A 17839-nucleotide genomic window follows, 5' to 3' on the forward strand; every position below is an offset into this window, starting at 1 on the left:
AGTGAAATCATCTAAAAATTGCCTTTCACAAGAGACATCCCATTATAACTTTCATTTTCGATTTTCTTGACGGAGATAAAGGCATACACCTACGCATCCTACTAGGAAATGTCACAGTTCTAATTAAAGGAACCGATCACATGCTATTTCATGTAGACAATAATGTCATTCCAGTGTTATGAATCTGCAATAGACCCTGTTTATTTTTGTTAACATACATGTAGCCATCCCAATTGAAAAGGACACCAAGAAAAATCCTACGAAGAGATCCCAGGGGGGGTGGGGGGGAGAGGAGGGGGGTACTCGACCAAAAAAGTGGTAGATATGTGCCACAGGCGAGACAAATAAACGGGGGCTTTGAAGCAGGCTTATTATTAAAAAGGAGGGTCCTTGGAACAGGCTTTGGAACGATTGTTTGTGAAGACGGGGGTACTAGATACGGATCGCCTGTGTGTGAGTGCGTGGGCATCCCAATGATGGAACGGGCATACGTGCATACAGCTAGCCCGGCTGCACGATCGCCAGGTGCGCTCGCGCAGAGGCAATGGTCAGAGAGCGCTGTGCTGTGGCCCCTTTTCGCCAAAATTGCAGCTCATTGAAGCTGATCAAATCAATGCAACCGAAACAGCGTAACGAAAAATATGCGAAGCTCTGGAACCGATTTCTTTCTTTTTTTTCATGACGAGAAGAAAATGCTTTCTTTGTTCTTTTATTGAAATGCTACGCCTTGGAACGGAAATTTGATTGTAAAAATGGGGGTCCCCTTTGCGGCACATACCTACCACATCATATACTGGGTGCCCCCCCCCCCCCGCCCATCCTCCTGCTGCTGTTGAGATGGTTCTTACAACAATCACAGAGTAAGGACTTCTGTGCCTCTAGCTCTATGCAGGCAATCAGGCAATGTTGTTGCCCTAATCTTGCCACAATCCCAGTTCAGTATAATGTATAAAGGTTCTACACATATGCCACTAAATCCACCCCCTCTCCCCCCCCCACCTGCCCTCATCTAAACCAGACACCTATAAGTTCTTTGTGATCAATAAAGATACAAGTACTCTTGAGACATTTCTCTACAGGTAATATTCTTAAAGGCCACTGCACAACTTACAACTGTTCGCGATCAGATTTTGGAACAAATCACATTTTTCTCATTTTCTGAAAATGTAAATGGAACATATCATTTTTATATTTGAGGTTAAAATTAATTGAAAGATTACTAACATAAAAATTTTGAAAGATTGCAAGCCTTTATTTTGGAGTAAAGGCCAAATAAGTTTAAAATCGTAACCAATCATTCGACTGCCATGACGTCAGTACGACTCGATATTAAATTTGCTTTTATTCTAAGAAGGATGATAGCATAGTCACAGATTTGAACATAGGTATTCGTAATTCGTATGATGATTTAGAACATTACAAAGTAAGATATTCCAAGTCTCAATATTAGCAGCTACTACATGTACATTTTATTCTGAAATCGGGTCGCAGACCAATCGTAAGGTATGCGGTCGCCTTAATACATCTCTCCATTATTTACAAGGCCCCTCTGCCACTTTGTTATTTTTCTTACAAGTATATAGCCTATTTAAGGCCTACTAACTGAGACAGGGGGGGTGACCCTTTATAAAGGCTTAAACCCTGAAAATCTCCCTTTCAGTTCCCCTTTTCCATTTTCACTTCCCCTTTTCCATTTTCACTTTCTTTCATTCTTGTACACCTTTTCTGGTGGATGGGGTCCTCCTGATTGGGGGTACACCTTGCCTCTATTGCTACTGCCCCCTCCTGTAACTCCCCTATACACCACAGTACATCCTGTAATAGAAACAGTACCTCTTCCCACGCACTCTAATCACTCATGTTCTCCAGGGGTAGTGAATGTTCAAGGCAGTCTTGGATTCAAGGAATGACAAGAATCTTATCACACATTCTCACAAACGTTTAAAGATAATCCAAGGTTCTCTTTCGGATCAAACACAAATTTTACAATGCTCCAAGTGATTTATTAAATTCAATTATATAGTAAAATATTTATAGATAAACTGGTATCAACATAAAAATACATGTAGGCCTATATTTCGAACAAAATAAGCATTTCATACATGTACATCATTATTGGGGAGTAGGTAAATCTGTTTTTCCTATTCACTCGCATTTCTGCAAAGCTGGTTATCAAAGCGAGTTTGCGAACAATCTCAGTATATATGTACAGATTATCAATATCAGAATTTTTACGGACATTGGGTGTGGAAAATATTTTTTTTAGTGGTCATAGTTTTGGTTTTTTTATAGACCATAGCAGGGCCGTCACCAGCTTTTTTCTAGGGGGGGTGCTTTTTATGAAAAAAAAAAACAAAAACACAAAAAACAACGTATTAACTCAATTTCATGCAGTTATATAGCCCGCCGGCCAGAATGGATATAGAAAGTACATACTGGTCAACATGCCTATTGTTCCTCAATGCAGTTTCGGTGTCTGTGAAGGATACTGGCTTACCATTGCTAGATGTCACCCCCCCTCCGGTTTTGTTTGTTTTTTTTTTTTTTTTTTTTTTTTTTTTTTTTTTATTTATTTATTTATTTTTTTTTGGTTCTGAAGGGGGGTGCGTTCGCACCCTCCGCACCCCCCTGGCGACGGCCCTGCATAGTCACAAGAATGCAAGATTACAAAATTCCGATCACAAAATTCCAGTCAGAAATAGGAGGGGAATACAAAACTCAACAGTTAGAACTTAGACCCCTGTTACATGTACATCTGAGACATTCCCTACCTCGGGCCGGCCCGGGGCCTACCTCGGGTCGGAAAGAAATCAGATGTAAACTTCCCAAACCTACCTCGGGCCACCTTTTAGCGAACCTACCCAAGACCACATACGGAGGTAGTCTTGGGTAGGTATCGAGCCGGCCCCAGTCCACCGATTCGTAGATGTAAATGCACACGAGCTTTCAAACCTATCTCAGTCCGTTCGCCAGCTGTCAAATTACGTCATAGCGCGCTATCCCCTCCCCAGCCCCGTCATTCTTCGAATGCTTTGGGGCATGCAACATGTGCATTGTGATTGATAAAGTCTTTGATTTGAGTGGAAAGAAGGAAGCATTTTAAACGTATCCTTTTCATTATGTATTCGAGGGTCTGTACTTTTCAGGGTTTTAAATACCTAGAAATAACAACGAACGTACGCTATTTGATCATAACCAAATGGCGAGCTAGCAGCCGACAAGTGTAACAAAATGTAAACAACTTAAATTAGCGCACGCAAATTATTCAGAGCCTAGATCGAGAGTGCCCTTTGGTGTCAGCAATCAGATACGGCTCGAAACCGTACCGATAGGGGAGGAATGAATGCTGTGATGTTAACAGACCAAATTTAGGACTCGGTCCGTTCGTGAAGCTAATCCACCAGTAATCCAGTCAAAGTTGCAAGTGGACTCGGTCGGGTCTCGGGTAGGAAACTTTCAGATGTAACAGACCTCTTAGAAGTATCTTCAGATTACCTTTTACCATTAAAGGTGCTTTAACAGACTATCGTTATTAAGTAGGGGTGGAAAAGAAAAAAAAGAAGTGGTAGTTTTAGACCACAGTCTCTGGTCTAACAGAGGAGTACACAAATATTGAGGGTGGACAAAACAAGAAAAAAGTAGTGGTTTTAGAAATTCCTTCATAATTTACTTACATGTATCACAGACTTAGGTGCAAAAGAGTGAAAAGGTAATGATAGCTAAAGACTGCAAGTGAATACATAGTAGGGGTAATGGTTTATGTTCAATTGGTGTAGTGCCACTTCGTCCAATTACCAACTTGTATACTATCATTTGGTCTACCATCAGATCGTCTACTATCCACATGGTCAAAATGCCATTTTGTTTAATAACCAGTTGGTCCCATAGCTATCTAGTCCATATCCCATTTGGTCTAATTGAACTACAGTAAGTGTTAATTGGGCGGAATGAATGAAAATAAAATGGATATTAGACCAACTGGTTATAAGACGAAATGGTCATAGACAAAGTGATGATTGGACCAAATGGTTGCTAGACAAAATGTTGATGGACGGAATGTCATTAGACTAAATGAAGGTAGACCATGTGATTTGTGGACGAGTTGGCAATAGAAGAATTGGCAATTTACCATAAGTTACAAGCTCATAAAAAGGAGATGGTGCACAAATCACAAAAAGAAGAAAGTTGAAGAAGTCCCCTCGCATTAAAATTAGATTATAATGTACCTTTAACAGACTTTTCTGTAAGTGGGCGTGGAAAAGAAAAAAAAGTGATGATGGTTTTAGACCGCAGGGGATTAGTCCCAAGATCTCGAAACTCCTGTCTTGGATTCTTGCAGGATAAGATCAAGATCACATAACTCCCAAGTATCCGTTTTAATTGATAGTAGATCAAGATGACAAGAAAGAGGCGGGGGTTGGTGAAGCGATGAGTCCATCATGAATATTTGAAATGATCAGGGTGATTAAGATGCGAGGCAGAGTCATAATCGAAGACTACATCTGTATGTCTGAATTCATCTGTATGTTTGAATGTCTGCATGCCAGAATAAGATGCGCATCTTACATGATTGCATCCATACTAATATCAAATGTAATTTTAGCACAAAAAATGCAATCATTTCATTACCCCCTAAAATGCAACATCACTTTTGCAATTAATATGCACACAATGATATGACAATTCTTTAAAACATGAAATTCCTTCATTGAAAAAAACCTAAACTCTCCAAGTAGTGGGATGGTATTTACAGAATTACATATATGCTGCAAAGTTTTGGAATAATCAAATCATTATAAATTAACTCTACAGTGCAAAGTCATATAGTATGCAATGTAAACAAACCAACTATAAACATGACTACAAAGTAGCTCAAGACATCAAGACATCAGAAAGATTGTTTTCATGTTTTCTGACAGCATATATGTTTCCCGTTCAAGGTATGATGGATCACATCACATTAGGGCCGTCTCCACCATTCTGATTTTTCAAATTAGCGCGCTATTTCTGATCTGGCAAATTATCCCGATCTCGATATTATTTGTAATGGAGACGCAATTATCGCGATTATTTGCACAACAGCGTGCTATTTTCCAAATTATTCCGCTAATTTGCAGGTGCGGACGAACTCAGGATTATTTATGCCCGGCATCTGACCATAATGCATCGATGCCTCGCTCGAGAAGGAATCACTCTTCTTACGATGGTGGAGACGGGGTTTCTTGAATCTCAAGATTAATCGCGAAGAGGGCCGATCGAGCTAAAATCTCGAGATTGAGCAAACTCGGGCTGGTGCAGCACCGCCTAATGCTGTACTTCAGTCATGATCTACAAAGTACACCTTTTAGGTGATCAAGTGGTTATACTTCTCTAGAGTTGCTACTAGCTTGTCTGTCACTATATCCAAAGTCGATTCCTTGACTGAGGATAAAATTATCCCTGGCTTCTTGGCCTTGCTTCCTGTTTCAATTTACTCCTAGGTCCACTAACCAACGCTTGCCAACACTGTTCTTCTTTATCCCTGTGTTCATACTATCCAAATTCACTGTTTGAATCATTGTGGTCTAGTGGTTCTGACTCTCGCCTTTCAAACATGGGTTCGAATCCTAGCCATGGTGTGTTTTCCTTCTGAAAGAAATTTATCCACACTGTGCTGCACTTGACCCAGGTGAGGTAAATGGGTACCCGCAGGGAGTAATTCCTCAAAAAGCTGTGTGCACCAGAATCAGTAGACTAGCTTGGCCGGGGTAATATAGGAGAACCTTGAGCACCTAGCATGTGCGCTATACAAATCCTATATCATTATTATTATTAACTATAATTCATTTTTCAGTCTGAAAGGATTTTAATAATACAGGTGTAAAGACAATAATATAAAGAAATATTTTCTCCTTTGTTAGAAATAAAAATAAGGCATATCAATGAATTCATGTAAATGGTTTGGAAATTGGTCAAGGGCACACAATTCTTTTTTAAAAATGTACCTTTTTGAAAAAGAAAATTCTCATGGGCAAAAAAATATGGAAGGAAGATCATTCCAGAACTGGGAAAACTTTCTTTATGATCTTCTGTGAAAGGAAAAGTTAATAATTTTTTATTTAAATCTAGGGAGCATTTATCATGAGATTCACTATGTACTGTGGCTGGCTCTTCCAGTCTTATTACTTGACACAGAGTCTTTGGAGTCTAGTCTTCACTCTAGACCCGTTATTGGGTTAAAAGTAAAGCCAGTTTTGGTAACGATATCAAAATTAGTTCGTACAGAATCCAATGAAATGACCACCAAAGTGTCTGTTTGTATAAATAAAGAATAGGTGCCAAAGGATTCTGGGAGAAATTGTGTAATTGCTGAGAAATCAGCAAATAAGCACAGGATTCGGGTAGAGCGTCGGGCCCGACGCTCTAAGCAATAATTATACATTGTCCCACGTGCTCTTATTTGTGTTGGGGATCTTCGGTGTGAACATTTTTCAGCGTAGATTTCAAGATTTCACAAAGTTCAGTTAATGTAACTGTACCAGATCTAGATCCTAAATGATATACTGACAATTAAGCTTTGTTTTACAGACTTTCTCATGAAATCAGTGTTTACTGCAACTACTGGCATTTCTCTTTAAGTGTCAGATATGAGTCTGTGCTTTCAGACTAACACTCCCATGCACCACATTTGGATACTCAACTCATTCAGAAGAGAAGTTAACTGGTTTGCAAAACTTTTAAACATATATATTCCTTTTTTTCAACACAATAATAAGAAGTGTGACCACAACTGCTTCATGATTTAATAAAACATACAAATATGAAAAAATATCAAAGCATGGAAAATAGTGATTTTCCACATTCATTCACTTGGTGCTCCGTTAACTGCATGTTTCTTGGAATATAAAGCCTGAACCGTTTTCTTCAGTGTGAACAAACTCTCCGAAGATGGAGGTCTCGGCAAGTTCACTGGGAAGTGGTCATATTAGACTGCATTTCAAAGTTATTTCTAAATTTAGAAGGATTCCAACGGAGAGTCAGCCTACACAAGCTTGGCTATTGACCAATGCTTATTTAGACGTCTGAAGATTTGGGGAATCTAATTGGACCGCAGGGAAATGGTGCTCAAGGAAGTCTTCCTGTCCAAATTGACAGACAATTAGTTTTTTTTTAACTCAAAATATATGATGGAGTGCAAGAGGGTTCTACATGTACGTAGTTTGGTACTTTAGTAGCGGCCATAAACTACAAGATACATGTAGATCCAGGGATGGTAGATCTGAATGATCAATTACATGATCTCAGTTGTTGTTGAGTTGACAATGCCAATATTAAATTGGATTATGCTGAAATTCACTTCCAAACACCATTTTCGATGAACTGACAAGATAAATAAAATTACGCAAAATGAGGTACAATATTAAACTGAATTCTGGAAGCAAAAGATTGATTTTTTTGAGAGCTGAAACATGCGTGAAAAAGTAAACCTATATATTTCCTAAGTCAAACTGCGCACTGTGATGCGCACTGGATCGGCCAGAATCCGAGGAGAAACAGCGTTAGAATGAAGGTCGTCTAAACGCTGATTCTGTGGTATTGCGATTCATGTTTGTGTTTTGAATCATGATTCAAATCATGATTTCAATCATGATTCTGGCTTGAGGTCGCATTAAAACGAGGCCTACATTGTAAGTTCGCTGTGTAAAATAGAATACAGATTTATTTGATAAAACAAAGGTATGCAGGTTCTGGCCTTCGATGGTGATAGTAGCAGGAAATGATACATTGTTATTGAAGTTTAAATTTAGAGGAAAAATCCCATCAGAGAACAATGCATGAATGCCTGAGATAGAAGGGGGAGCTTGAAGGTGTACATGTATGGAATACTATGGATAGAGAACTCTACAATGTGAATCAATCACCAGTGGTACATGTACACCATTTGAAATAGAGGCGCTTTTCTTTGTAATTATCATTACCAAGTCAGAGGATTGTATGCTTGTTCTCCACTCCCTGGGGAGCATTCGAACAAAACTTACAAGACTCCATCGCTAGGCATACTAGTTACTACATACATGTAGGCTTTCACATTCTTCCATGCACCCATCTGGGTGGAGAGTGGTTAAGTGTGGATTGACGCACTGCGGAAGAAGTCAAAGGACGCTGGCCCGTAGTGGGATTTGAACACACAACCCTCAGATTATTAGAAAGGGAGAATCTGAACCACTACACCATGACGTTAGTTATATCATGTCATGGAGCAGTGTCTATAAAAGGTCTTGCAGCTTTAAATTGTAGATAATTTTGACAAGTTATAGCGCAATTCGTCAGTGAACCGGCTCAGACCTAATTTTTGATCAAATTTTTGAATTTTTTTTTTTTGCATATTCTGAAAGCCTGTGATTCACTTGAATAATTTGCCAAATTTCAGATCAAAATCTGCATTAGATTTTTTAAAAAGAGCATTCAAATTTCTTATGAACTGACTCAACCCCCTCCTTTGATTTCACGAATTGGCTCAAACCATTCTTTGTGTACTATAAAGTCTCTGGAATGGTGCGCACAGGTCAAAGACCCTACATGTATATGCTGCACATATTCGGCACGTATGTGATTTCTGCCTCTAAAAAAACATGCATGGCAAGAATGATTTTACAAAGTGACTCAAACTCAGTTTTGGTAAGAATTATCAGCTTTTGAAATGCAATATGCATCATTTCAAAATATTGAAATAATGAATACGAACTGCGGACAAAATTTTGTGCTTTTTGGTATAAATAACTGACCTGGTTTCTTTCAAAGTGCGAAGTTATGAGCTTCTAAGAAACCTCCAAACTTTGAACGTGATTATCTTGATATTTTCATGTTTTGGAGACCAGCCGAGGTATGAACAAGTTCGTAAATTCACTGACGAAGTTAGAGGAGAAATCACTATCTGTACTGTATCTCTCTCTTTCTCTTATTCTCTCTCCCTTAAATTAGATCTAATAGTTCAGCTGAGGGAATGTACAGTTTGTATATCAATTGAGGCAGCTGAGCACTAAAAAGACCCATTATTCTTATTACCAGTAATAATAAAATTCTCCAGGCACCTTGAAGCACAACAAATAATCAAAGAACTTTAGAAAAATCATAGTAGATAAATCATTTTTATACAGTAATTTGTAGGAAAATGAAATGAGGCTCAAAGTGGCGGTATGTAGATTCATGAAAATACTGTACTCCACGGTATTTTACAGCTTCATACATGTAGGCCTTTAACTGGTTACAACTGGGTAAAAAATCCCTGATTTTTCCTCATTTTACCCCATTTTCCCTACTTTTATTCTGAGGGTAACCCTGGAAACCTTCATTCATGAATACGTACATGTAACTGTAATGTGCCAACCGTTGCGTGGCTGGCATGAGTGAACATCATCAAATAAACACGTCCTGATTTTCCCCTTACTTTTCCCAATAAACAGAATTTTCTTGCTTGATAAAATGCAGTACTTACTTGACGTAATATAAGCAAAGAAAAGTCACATAGGCCTATCTGATAGCGAAACACATATAGAAAAAAACAGAAATTTGGAAAATCAATTTTTGAATTGTGATTCTTTCATATATTGATATCATATTAAACTGTAGGATGATTATATGACTGTTAACACGAATTTGAATTCCATTTCCAATTTAAAGTGATCTACATGAATAATTAGAATATTTGACGGTACTTTTCAGAAATAGCTATTTAACCTTTCTCTCCTTTATCATCATTCTTTCTTCTTTTTCTTTCTCTCTCTCTCTCTTACATTTAACTCTTTCTTCTTCTTCTTTCTTTACTTCAAATACATAAATTTTCTTCTTCATTTGATTATTTTGCCTTCTGAATGATAGTTAATGTTCCAATTTGTTTAGGCCTACATTTATAAATGTGTTTTGTAGAAATGTGTACTCATTTATTTTTTCTGTTTAGTACGTCTTTGTACTCTTGCCCCTAAACTCTGGAACAATCTCCCCATCTCCATCCATAATGCATCCACTGTCAAATCTTTCAAAACACTCCTCAAATCTTACCTCATTAAGCAGTCCTCTTAATTCCATATCCTGTTCTTTCTCACTGTATTTTGCTACTTCTTTTTTTCTTTCCAATGTGCTTAGAAACTGTTGTATTAAGCGCTATATAAATGTTAATTACAATGTATCTTTCATGTATCCAGTCAAGCTATATGAACTGATGCATAACCTTGGCAAATAACAAACAAACAAAAAACATTCAAATTCAAACAATATACATAATATTTTGTACAAAATAGTGGGTAATCTTCCAACTGAAAGATAAGGATTCCTGTAATTTCCCCAGATTTGAAGGATTTTACTTTATAAATGCTTCAGTTTTCAGACTAGAAAATGAGGAAGTCACAAACTACATGTACACTTTTCTCTCATGCACAGGTCAGCCAATAGCTATTCCCAATAGCCTACGGTGAAAAAAAGGGTTAAATTTACCTCAGATTCTTTTGTATATTTGTACAATGTAGTTCCTTTCTCGAAATTCTAACTTTATTTGGATGAAAGTTTAAAAGTTCACAAGCTCTGTTATAACCATAACATACATATGTATATTCATATGTATACTTCGACAAAATGAAAATTAAAGGAGAATGTTTTGGGTATAGTTTTTCATGTGTGACATCACAAAGTTGGATGCATTGCCAATTTGAGGATCCTCATAGCACTGGTGATCTCGACGTTCAAATGCTCGTAACTTTCTTATATTGTTTGTCCAATTGTTCTCAAACTTTTATTGATCACATTCCACTCATAATTTTTTTTTACAAAAGCCTCATCCAAGGGATTCATTCTCTTTTAAATTTATTTTATCTTACACATAAATTCTAAATTTCCATTTATTCATTGATAGTAAAATATGTTAGTTACTTCTTTCTTTCCTTTTCAAAACAAGAACGTTGAAGTTTACTGAAGGTCTGTGTAAAAGGCTCTCTACAGGAACAGCAACAGAACACCACACCCCATCCTGTGCTTGGTGACTCATACCACACTTCAACATTTTGAAGGTATGGCTTATAATCATTTGGTCTGCAAGCGGTTGGTCTAGATCTCAGATAGTCTACATGTAATACCACAAAGCCAAACCCCATCAGCATCAGTGGGGGCTGGAGATACTTGCCCCCATCCCCCCAAAATAAAAATCTGAAAAAAGAGAGATTATTGGAAAAAGAGAAGGGTGAAATATGAGACTATTTTCTGAATATTATGTAAAAAATTCCAAATCTATCACAAAATTGCTTTTTTGTTAATAAAAGTGTCAACATTTTTGCTCTTAACTTTTAAAACAGTTTGCCAATACATGTAAGCCATATCTGGCCCCCTCAAAAAAATTTGGCTCATTACATGTAATCACTGATTGGCGTGAACTCACAACTGGGAGACAATTATTGTGGCCGAAACTTCTGAAAGACAAGGTTTTTTTTAATATATAAACAGGTGACCACTATGACAGATTTGACATTCTCAAAAATAAATTTGTATCTTGCTTTATGACATTCAGGATGAATTATATCAATGCACAACTTCTTTTCATATTTTTGATAAATGCTAGCTTTATTCTTTTCAACGATCAGCTCAAAATGTGTGGGCCACTGGAACAGCGTTGTTACGGGAGCTTTTCCTTTGGATGCATGACAATGTACCTTCCTATTTAATAAGGATTTGGCAGCTCTAAGCAGAACCAAGAACATTCAGGAATCACGGACATGAACGCATTGTGCCAAAAATAGAATGCTGAAAGAGGCTTCCAACTGGCATTATGCTAACACTGAAATATAACCTCTACAGTCTTGATATCACCTTCACCTTCATGTAAATTTTGCACTGGTATGTAACTATATTTCCATGGAATTCTACTAAATGTTCAGTTACATGAGATCACTTCAGAGAGTGTAAAATATGGGAGTCAATTGTATCACCAAATATCAAAATTAAGGGAAAGAATTTTTTGTGGGGCTATTTTCTTTATGTTTTAACTTTGAATTCGGAACTTACAATGCAATTTATATTCACATGGTAAGCAAGCAATTGGTTTGCTTTTCAGATGGTCCACCTGCAATAGTACACAGACTAATCCCATTTGGTCTACATGTACACATCACTTGGTCTATCAAAGCCATTTTGTAAAGACTATTTCCATAAAATTTCATGCATGAGAAGTAGTTTTATTAACAAATATAGGAATCTTTAAAATTTTTATTGAGCCTTTGAATCCTACCGGTAATTTTCACAGAACCTGCTTTCCCATATAATCTATATCTGTATTAAAGGCGCAGCTCTAAAAGCCTCAGTCTGATGCCTCAAAAAAGCATACCGCTTGCTTTATAATTCATCAGCCTTGATTAGGTTACAAGCATATATTTCATTGATCTCTCAATTTAGTCTTTTGATCTCTCAGTAAACTTACAGCTGTCTTCAAGGTCCAAATGTGATCTCGCTGAAATTTTTGTTTAGACTTCAGAGATTTTCAGAGCCATTCCAGAGATGGGTCACAAATTTCAGTAATACTGGAAACTGCTGAAAAACCTTGCCAACTTTTAGTCTTTCAGTAGGTGGTTTCAGACCGCCTCGAAGTTCCAGGTATTCTCTGATCGGGAAATTTATCCCGATCAGAAAATACCAGGTATTTTGGTAATGAAAGAAAATACCCGCTCAATAGTAGGTATTTTGCGAAATTACGAGAACTTTCGCAGGGATTTTTCCAAGGTCGCAGGTATTTTGGCAATGTGAAAGCAATTCACGGGAACTTTTAGCCTAGCGTGTCGTTGGGCGCGGGCGCCGTGGGTGGCTGCTGGGCTAGTGATTTTGAATCTCCCGCCTTGCCTGTTATCAGACCATACTGCGCATGCTCATAACTTCAGGAACTTATCCCGATGGGTATATTTCGGAGCAGTGTGAATGCAGGAATAATAAATATGTATTTTTTAGCCAAAATAGTTCTTGTAATTTAACGGGATTCTTATGATCGAGGCGGTTTGAAACCACCTAGTGATCTTTCAATGGTCTCCATTCTGTAGAATGGGGGCCGATACCCATGCACTTTATCACACCTGCAATTACTGTATTTTTTATTTAGTTCCCCACAAGACTACAAACAGACATTAATGCAATCACTACTTGGTGTAGCGGTATGTGTAGTAACATATCAACCCCCCCCCCCATCCTCTCTCAATACCCTTGTGTTAAAAAATCAGAATGTATATTTTTGTTTATTTTGTAGTTTCTTTGTTCTTAGTAAAATCATATACGTTTAGGATCAGCTTTTGTGAAGAACAATCATTTTTTTTAAATCAAACTAATTCCTTTTAAAATAAAAAAGTCTACTGTGTTATGAAATCCCCCACCAACCAGACAAACTTTGGCTTACCGTAGGGTTATCCATATAACAGAGTATGCAGTCATCTTCCAGCGAAATGACAAAGTACCTCCGGAAGAAGCGCCCGCTCTCCTCATCCTGCTCAAAGTTCATGAAGCCACATATCCTTCCCTGGATGTCAAGGTACGGCATGGTGCCGTCTGGAGGCGATGAATGAAAGATAAAATAGAGAAAAGAAAGAAGAGAGAGCAATAAGTGTTTCATAAATTGTTTGAAGGACGTTCGGCACCCAGAAAAAATGGAAAATTGACAAGCAAAAAAAAAGTCATTACTCCAAAATGAAATGACGGGAAAGCATTTTTGTCTTAGTCTTCTTTTGTTACAATTTTACGGGGTGCATCTTCCACATATGGCAGCATGGATTGATCATCAAGATCCACATTTCACGTCTTGCCAGCATATCGTTTTTTACTGATCTACCTGTTTTCCCCCTCCCCTGTTCCTAAGCTGTGGAACACAGCAATTGAAATTGCTCGATCTGTGACCATGACCCTCAAATATTTTCTATGGGGAAAAATGTTTATGCACGTGATACCACAAATTATCAAGCAATCAATCCACAACACAATGGTTTATCTATTAACAAACAGTGTTCAGTGTTGGTGTTGTGTGCATGAAAAGGCTGCTGGACTGAGCTAGGTTCAGATGATCAATACCAATTGTGTTATTGATAGCTCATAACTTCACGCCACTGCGCTACTGATCTATTATCTAGACCTCTATCTGGGCTTATTTAGGCTTACACTTTTTCAGCCAGAATCAGCATTTTCATACGTGATTAGTAAAAAAAGAGGTTGCGTCCAAGCTTACTCTCATTTAAACGCTTCAGGACACCAATCGTAAACTTACAAAGAGGTATGCTTCAAAACGTTGTTTGACCAGAATCAGGGTTTCTGAGGAGCGCAAAGTTTTTGATATCTCATCAAGTTCAAATCAAAAGAAGGCGTCTCTTGCATCTCTAGTACCCTTTAAACTCAAATATTGACTTGCTGTGATTAAAAACAATTGTTTTCGAAAGAAATGAGCTACCCCAAAAATAGGAAAAGATTGGAGAATTTGAAATAATTCCACTTTCCGTGTGAAGCATGGAAGCTTAAAATGTTTTATAAAAATAGAGAACAGAAATTATACAATTATGAATATCTTGGTCACATCAGATTTGAGTGTAAAAAGTTTATCCATATTCAATTTTGTTAACTCAAGTCACAAAACAGAGTAGAAAATGGGTATACAAAAGAAAATAGGCCCTATTCCTTCCCGCGAGAGAGCTAGAAGAGAGACATTCCTTTCCCATGCTCGCAAAGCACGGAAACCTCTGTGACTTTATTTTGGTAGAAAAATTTTTTTCGCTCATATTAAGCGCCTCTTTTTTTATCAAAAAGTTCTGTGATATTCAAATTTCATATCAATGACGTAAAACAAGACAGGAGATGTATGTGCAGTGATATAGAAAAAGTTTAATATCGTACACACTATTGCAACTAGAACGGCACACATTTATTTCCTCCCCTTTGAGCAGACACTTTGCCAAAAAATACTTGCTGAAAAGCGGAAGAAAGAAGCATTTGGGGACTCGGGAGCGACGGTAATGTTTACCTGCTCTGAACAGAAGAGCCCAAATGTTGTATCAATGCAATATAAAAAAAATACCTTTCATACTCTTTACACCCATGTATACTTATAATTTCTGGCAAGAATATATGATTCACACGGCTGGGAAGGGGGAAAACGGAATAGAAAACAGGTGTGGGACACAAAAGGGAATGGCAATTCTGATATTTTTTCCTGCGTCAAGCACGGAAGCAAATTTATAGCATGAAGAGAGAAGAATGTCTCATTTAGGTTGTTATTCTTTTGACAGAAAAAAGAAGGAAACAACAAAAGCTATACCTTTCTTCCCTTTTTCTCCTTTTCCTTTTCTTTTTTTAGCGTTATTTTTTTTGGGGGGGGCGACTGCCCCCCTCCCCCCGGCTTCGCACCTGTGCATACATCCCAAAAATAGTCTTGAACGATATGGCGTGGCCCTGTCGTGTTTATGGATTTATCATAGAAATTTTTGAGGGGGCCATTAAGATCCCCTGGGATTGTTAGGGTTAAGGTTTGCTATCTGATGTTTAAAGTACTTTTCTTCATCTTTACGAAGCATTAAGTTTCACCTCCTTTCGTGTGTACCTCAAGAGTATGATGTCAGTCAATTTCACAGTCTATTTGTAAAATATTATTGTGCTTGTGTAACACATCTATTTCATTCAAGTACTACTGTTACATGTACATGTATGTATTTGAGCTCATTTTACATAGTGTTTCATTCCCTGACCAAAGAGTGAGCACAACACTGAACACTCAGATATGTTTGTTAAAATGAGAATATTCTGAATATGGATTGATGTGCACAACTGAACATTATTTATGATATTCATAATCAAGTTCCAAATTTTATTATTTGTTAAATAATAATTTTCATACTACTAATACTAAATAGGTTCATTATTGCGGATTGAAATAATCTCTAGAGGGTATTCATTTGTCTCGCAATCTACTATGGTCAACAAGGAAATTCGTGATCACTCTCGCAAAAAGTGTTCACAGGCTTTCTAGGAAATTCGTGATCACTCTCGCAAAAAAAATTTCATCTATAAATTGTTCTTCTAAACTGCATTTTGTAACACTGCTTTATATCGATGCTACATACATGTACAGTATGTACATCATAACGAAGCGGTTCGAGGCTCAAGCCTATTGTATGTGCGGTGTATAAGAATGGATCAAGGGATCTACACAAGATCGGTCTGGTAAAAAACACTCATTTTAAACCTTTTTTTAAACATATTTTTTGCACGTTCATACACATTAGGTGTATGAAGGTGTATAGATAAATGAAATAATAGAAATTTAGGTGATTTCTATCTTTGTTTACAAATTACAACTGTCTCTTTTATGCATATGGGAGGGGGTTCAAGGCTACGTGATGAAAGAAAATGTCAAAATATTAAAAAATATCATCACAAAGTCCTCAAGGCTACGCCGTTACCAAGTTTTTGAAACATTGTAATTACACTGCTCCCAAATTCAACTGATTCCTATCCCGTTCTCCGCTGATCTAGTAATGATCGGGACTGATCAAGGTATCACGATAGTGGATGGCCCCTTTTAATACTATTAACAAGTTAGTCTTCGTTTCAGCAGACAGCATTCTCAATTCTCAGTCACACCTAGCCAGGTGGCTTCTTGAGAGTAAAAATCATTTACTGACGTAGGCTTACTCTCAATGAAGCCAGGTCTTCCTTCTCATTCACCTACAAGAGGATGCACGCGTCTGTAACGTTTGCGAAGAACAATAGGAAACAAGATGGCGGCGTAAACATCGGGCAAGTCTCTTCCATCTTTTCACATTATATTTTTCATTTTTTTGATGAATTCTTGTTCGAAAATAACACCGAGAGCATAGAAATGTCGGAAATGAAGTTTTATTCCATGTAGGCCTACATGATTTAGGGCTAGATCTTTCAAAAGGAAAGTAGAAATCTCGGGGTGAAAGTTTCAGGTTTTGGCGTCCTCTGTGTAGGTGAATGAGGAGGAAGACCTGGCTTCATTGAGAGTAAGCCTACGTCAGTACTAAATGATTTGTACTCTCAAGAAGCCGCCTGGCTAGTCACACCACAGCACTCAAGACTCAACTTCTCAAGTACAAGCAGTGCAGTAACCTGCCATAAAAAGTCCTATTATATTTTCCAAGGTAAATTCCAACATCAACTCCAGCCTCATTTCATGTACAGTGTTGTGGCTGGTGAACGCCAACTTCTAAAAGTAAGCCCCAAATTTCAAAAAGGTCCTTGTTGTTGTTGAAATCATACACTGGAAATCCGACTTGGCTGCAGCGTGACCTACACAAACGTTGACATGTGATCCCCCCACAGCTCAGCGAGAGCGAGCGCCGTGTTCAGAGAGGCGATTTACTTCCTCCAACTCCAGCTCCAGAGTGATCCAGATTCTAACGTTGGAATGTAATTTATGGACCTTTTTTCCCAACCAAGATAAATAGAAAAATGCTGGTTACCTATTATATTAGCAAACTATCCGTATAAAGATCCAGTTCACACAAATTAGGCAGATAGATGATGAAAATTTGTACGAGGAATTGAAAACGACAATTACATAGTTTGCCTTGACTTCTTTCAGCTAGCTCTCACGAGATCTTGTCGGTACCGGTTACTTCCGGGTTCATTTGCGTAGAACATTTTGGGCTTGAGCTTGACAGCAGCAGTTTCGTGCCATGCTGGGTTGTGGTTGTAAACAAACGCATAGGCCTATATATGGTGGCGATGTGCCCACCAGCCCCCCCCCCCACCCACCTTCAATTTCGATTACTATTGTTTTTAATATTAGCCTATGGAAGAGGGATGTCTTTTCTTTTATTAGATAATCCGAAAA

General features: G+C 37.8%; 1 protein-coding gene across 5 annotated transcripts in view; it reads right to left on the reverse strand.

Moving 5' to 3' along the window:
- Window positions 1-17619, reverse strand: part of LOC121425498 (pleckstrin homology domain-containing family A member 1-like) — an 82525-nt gene extending 64906 nt beyond the window's left edge. For 4 of the 5 annotated variants that reach the window (XM_041621567.1, XM_041621571.1, XM_041621570.1 and 1 more), the window contains exons 1-2: window positions 17466-17619; window positions 13400-13548 (exon numbers count right to left, since the gene is read on the reverse strand). In XM_041621567.1, the coding sequence (XP_041477501.1) occupies window positions 13400-13540 (141 nt within the window). In that variant the 5' untranslated portion in view covers window positions 13541-13548; window positions 17466-17619. Of the gene's footprint in view, window positions 1-13399; window positions 13549-17296; window positions 17445-17465 lie in introns of those variants that run through there. The other variant, XM_041621568.1, reaches the window with a different exon arrangement.
- Between the last annotated feature and the right edge of the window lie 220 nt (window positions 17620-17839).

Source organism: Lytechinus variegatus, chromosome 12, assembly GCF_018143015.1.
Source record: "Lytechinus variegatus isolate NC3 chromosome 12, Lvar_3.0, whole genome shotgun sequence".
Taxonomy (NCBI): Eukaryota; Metazoa; Echinodermata; class Echinoidea; order Temnopleuroida; family Toxopneustidae; genus Lytechinus; species Lytechinus variegatus.